This window comes from Cheilinus undulatus, linkage group 15, assembly GCF_018320785.1.
Source record: "Cheilinus undulatus linkage group 15, ASM1832078v1, whole genome shotgun sequence".
Lineage (NCBI taxonomy): Eukaryota > Metazoa > Chordata > Actinopteri > Labriformes > Labridae > Cheilinus > Cheilinus undulatus.
In genome coordinates, this window is record NC_054879.1 from 41,138,221 (window position 1) to 41,143,079 (window position 4,859).

General features: G+C 39.7%; 1 protein-coding gene across 1 annotated transcript; it reads left to right on the forward strand.

The window, feature by feature from the left end:
* Window positions 1-936: 936 nt before the first annotated feature.
* On the forward strand, window positions 937-4,187 carry LOC121522970 (claudin-10). Its single transcript, XM_041807676.1, has 5 exons — window positions 937-1,168; window positions 3,383-3,544; window positions 3,636-3,723; window positions 3,808-3,915; window positions 3,992-4,187. The coding sequence occupies exons 1-5, from the start codon at window positions 937-939 to the stop codon at window positions 4,185-4,187; spliced, it is 786 nt and encodes a 261-aa protein (XP_041663610.1).
* Window positions 4,188-4,859: the final 672 nt, after the last annotated feature.

The following is a 4,859-nucleotide window of genomic DNA, read 5'->3' on the forward strand; positions in this document are numbered from 1 at the left end:
ATGTGGGTTATTAGATGTGGCTCTCCTGATCATCCTATCAACTGGTAGCTGAGAGGAGGATCAGGAGAGAAGGGCGGAACTTTCTTCCAAGCAGGGAGGGCCAGCTGAACCTGGGGGCGGGGCTATCTCCCCACATGGCATCGTGAGGGTAAATCTGAGAATGACTTGTTTCAGCACACATTTTCTGAAGGGGGGGGGGGTATTTTTCTGATTCTTGGGAGGATTGTGGACAGACCAGGCTCACATATTTTTGATAGAAAAGCCTGAAAAAGTGATTTTTGCTTAAAATCCGACCTTTAAAACTTCAATAGTTTATTGTTTATTTAACATTTTGACAAAATTAGGCGGTAAAACTTAGTTTTGTAGCCTACAGCCTGTAAATTTCACCCAATTTACCAATTTCTACTCAGAAAATTTCCCGACTGGCCTGTTCACGCTTGTCCTTTACAGCAGGAAATTTCCCTGCAATTTGGCACCAGTCAGTGGAGGTGTGAGGGAGGGGGAAAATACAAGGGAGCTAGTGGGGAAATTTCAGCGTAAAGGCAGGGTGAAAAACTCTTCTGTTTGTGTTCACACATGTAGCTTTCCCACAAGTTTAATGCAACTGTTAATAGGGCTTATGAGGTTATCTTGGAGAGTTTTGACCAAAGTCAGACTTGAGTGTGCACTTACATTATTATGACATCTTTGCAACCTACCACAAAGAGGACTACTTGTGAGGACTACTGGTGAAAACATGGCCAGAGGAAACGTGAACTGTCTCAAGTCAATGGCGTACTTCAGAGAGTTTACAGTAAACACCAGACACTTGCACAGAGCCCTCATCAACACCACAGGCTCATGGCACAGACACACAGTCCCTCTGTCTTGCCACTGAGTTTAGAGCCTCAACACTGCTGAGAGGATACCTCCTAGTTTCATATATTGTGTTAAGAAATGAGGAAACGTCTGATTCAAATATTTGGCTTTTTGATTTCCTCTCTGGGATGGACGTTTGTGCTCTGCACCATGGCCATGGATTTTTGGAGGATCTCCCAAATTGGAGGACAAGGAGGCTCCTTTATCATCAAAGTGGCCTGGTACTGGTCCAACCTGTGGAAGGACTGTTTCACTGATTCTACAGCGGTGACAAACTGTAGAGACTTTCCTGTGCTCTGGAGCGTCACCCGTAAGTGCTCTACATGTTCTTTACTGCAATGATGTTTTAAAAGTAAAAGTTGGATTAAGTTTCTACGCGCCTAGACACTTTTTTGAAACCAATACAATCTCCATTGTCCTACATCTAGTTCATAAGACAGGGGCTTAAGGAGAGAAACATCCATCAGAGTTTGCAAAGTCCTGCACACACTCTGCTGAAACATTGCAATTTTTGGTGCAATTAAGAAAGTCTGCAGGAGTTTGGTTACAGGTCTAGATCTGATATTTGTGGTATCCTGTCAGCCCTAATCTGGATGACATATTCTGAAAGTTCAGCGAGGTTGGGGTCCCAAATTAAAAACTTGACTTGAGAAAAGTAATGTTATATCTAAAATCTTTATCTGAAAGGTACTGATTCAGCCTTAAGGTCATTTCTGATGATTTAGCTTGTCTTAGATTTTTGCTTATTACAGTAACATTAGCAATCTTGTCATTTTCAGATGTCCGACAGTCTAAACTATGATCACATGACCATGTCTGAACTACAGCTTTTAGTTAGTCTGACAAGTACAGACGCTCACCCCCATGCAGGTTGGAGTGTAGCTGAAAATTTCAATTCCCCTTAAGCATAAAGACTATTTAAGTCACACTTATGGGGAAATACACCTTTTATACAAAAGGGTGGGTGTGGCAAGGCAAAGCAACACGAGCGGATGACTTCAGCACTGCAGAATAGGAGAAGTTCAATGATGTCACCTCAGATTCAACAATGCCATTGAGAGCCTTGGCCACACGCTTTCCTTTTGTAACATTCTACCTTTGTGAGATAGTTGGTTTTTTTCTGCTGTTGCTGCAATTAAGACAAAAAACAAATCAAAGCTAGACGTTGAAAGTGGCTTTAGATCGTCAGTCTCACAGCTGCATCCAAGACTCAAGAGATCAGTAGCACCAAAAAAGTAGAAATGAAATTACTGCAGGACTTACAATTCTTAAAAATGTTTAAGTTTGTATTTTTATTGAACTGATCATCTTAAGATTGTCGGAATTTTAAAACTCTTTTAAACTCTTTTAAACTTTTAAAACTAAAACAATTTTAGGCTTTATAAAATTCATACAGTTGTGAATGTGTTTATATCTGAGGGATATACAATAGATGTAGAAGACTGAATCATAGCTTTTTAACTCAAGCATTACTCAGCTAAGACCACTTGTAGTTTAAATATTTGCCCTTATTTTGTCTTTCCACTAACCTGACACACCAGATGGATTTGTTTCACACTTCCGTCTGGGAAAGCTTCAATAGGAAACGTTTGGAAAAAGGCAGAGGCTTTGAAAAAAAACTCGGAGTGTGTTTGGATGAGAACTCTGTCTGTCACGTCTCTACGGGTCAATCAGAGCAACGAAACACGTGACGAGCTGCACGTGCGCAACTACTGAGGAATAAAGCGAAACATGGCAACTGTAGACATGCAAGTAGTCGACTTCTGTCGTTTTTGAAAAGAAAACAACTCACTGCTGTTCTTTGTTCTTCTTTTAACAAAGAAACGTCAAATTCTGATAAAACTGATGCTTTAGCAGCATCCGCGCTAATGTCTTCCGCCATAATTGCACCGGCCTCTTGCTGCTGCTTGTTTGCGTCACGACTCTGCCGCACCTGAAAGTACTGCCCCTCGACGCTGATTGGTCCTGTCACTTTCTAACCGGGCCCAAATGGTTCAGATGGGAGCTTTGCAAGATGGATTCGCCAGTGAAAAACAAGGAAACGGGCGTATCCATCTGCTATGCAAGGTTATCTTTCCACCAAACTGTCAAAAGTATTGATAGTGGAATCGATAAGTACTCAGATGAGCACTTTCAATGTGCTGCATATAGAATAAAAAAATTAAAAAGCACCTGACAATAACAACCTTTAAAAGCCTACAAACATAAAAATATACTTAAACGATGAAAAAATGCTGTGATTAATCATGATTAATCACAGCATAGTGATGTGATTAACTTGATTTATGTTTTTTAATTGAGTAACATAACTATTATAAATATTATGATAAATTAAAGGTAAGTATGAGAGTCTCATGTTTTGGTTGTAGAGGGATTTTTGAGATTTTTTTATACTTTCCTAAGGTACTAGCTACTAACATGTCACTGATTTAGAAAATAAATCATATTTAGAGATGTATTTAGTTAGAAAAGACAATCATGAACTTTGGTAAATGGGTTAACTCCATCTCTCTGATTCTCCCAGCTTACGTCCAGGGAGTCCGAGGATTATTAATGTGCGGGATAACTCTCGGGTTCTTTGGTGTGGTTCTCTGCTTCCTTGGGATGGAGTGCACTTACATCGGTGGAGCCGATAAACTCAAAGACAAGATGCTTTTGGCAGGATCTGTGTTTCATTTTGCTGGAGGTTTGTGCAAAAACACAAATGTTTGTGTCCATGAATGACAGGAATGTTTTGCCCTCATCATGTCTTAGTATCAACGAAACTCTGTACACAGGCTTGTCAGATATTTCTGCCTACTGCTTATACATCAACAGGATCGCCAGAACGACCTTTGCAGCCTCTGTAGGGCCGGGAGTCTTACGGTACATTACCTCACTCTGATATCAAACATTGTTTGTGTTTATTTGTGCTTGTTATGTTTAAAATCTACATTTTATCAATTCCAGGTACGACTTAGGACCTCCAATATTTCTTGGCTTGGTGGGTTGTTTTCTCATCTTTTTAGGAGCTTTGTTTTACGCTGTGACTGTCTTCAGAGTAATCTGCCCTGAAAGGTATTTGAATTCATCCAGCCTTCCCATTCTTTCAACAATACCCCTGTACTGAATTTATTTCTTCAATGTCTTACAGTCAAGCTGTGTATGCCTACGGAGGGGGCACATACATGGACCCTCGCTCCAGAGGAAGAACCCTGTACACTGGATACTACAGACCCTCCAGGCTGTACGGGTCCTATATGGGCTCAGGAAGATCCAGCAGCTCCAAGATCTCAAAGCTCTCTCAGACAACACCCACTAAAATCTCAGAAAGAGATGCATTTGTGTAGAATGCATTTGTGCATATTTAATGTAGAGATACAAACATGCTTAGGAGCTCAAATGTTACAGGACTAAGGCTGCAATCACACAGCAGGCCAGAGTGACCAGGATCTGATTGTTTTAAACCAAAATCTGACTTGTTTAAGGCAGTATGATCAGCAGAAATCACATTAAAATCTGATCTTTTTAAGCCAGATCTGGAGCATTTTATATGTAAATAAATTAAAGTGAATGGAGAATGTAAACAATCTTTAAAAAATGCATTTCTTCAGTAATGATCCACATAATCCACTACAAAGTTACAGACAGTAGATTGTAGATATTTTCATTTTTTACATTAACAAACATAAGAACAAAAGATTACATTCAACACCCACCCCGCCCACCGTCTTTCAGACATAACATTAGACACTCTCTTTCAAATATTAATTTGCAAGAAAAAGAATGAAAATATCCATACATGCATTCACAGTATATATGCTGTGTACAAACCATATCCTAAAGCAGTGTTACTCAACAAAGCTCAACCAAAGAGCCAAATTGCTGAAAAATACATTTTGAAGAGCCTCAATCTAAGGGGTGAAAAGTGTTAAAAAAGAGATAAAGGGGCAGTTAAAATAAGGTTAAGGTGGCAAAATAGTCAAAAAGCGACCAAAATTTGGCAAAATTGGGCGAAAATG

What these genes read in the sequence shown, in the direction of transcription:
- LOC121522970 (XM_041807676.1), top strand. Translation starts at nt 937, where the DNA reads ATGAGGAAACGTCTGATTCAAATATTTGGCTTTTTGATTTCCTCTCTG. An exon ending in TGTGTTTCATTTTGCTGGAG is followed by an intron (nt 3,545 to 3,635) that starts GTTTGTGCAAAA and finishes CTCTGTACACAG; the next exon opens with GCTTGTCAGATATTTCTGCC. An exon ending in AGAGTAATCTGCCCTGAAAG is followed by an intron (nt 3,916 to 3,991) that starts GTATTTGAATTC and finishes AATGTCTTACAG; the next exon opens with TCAAGCTGTGTATGCCTACG.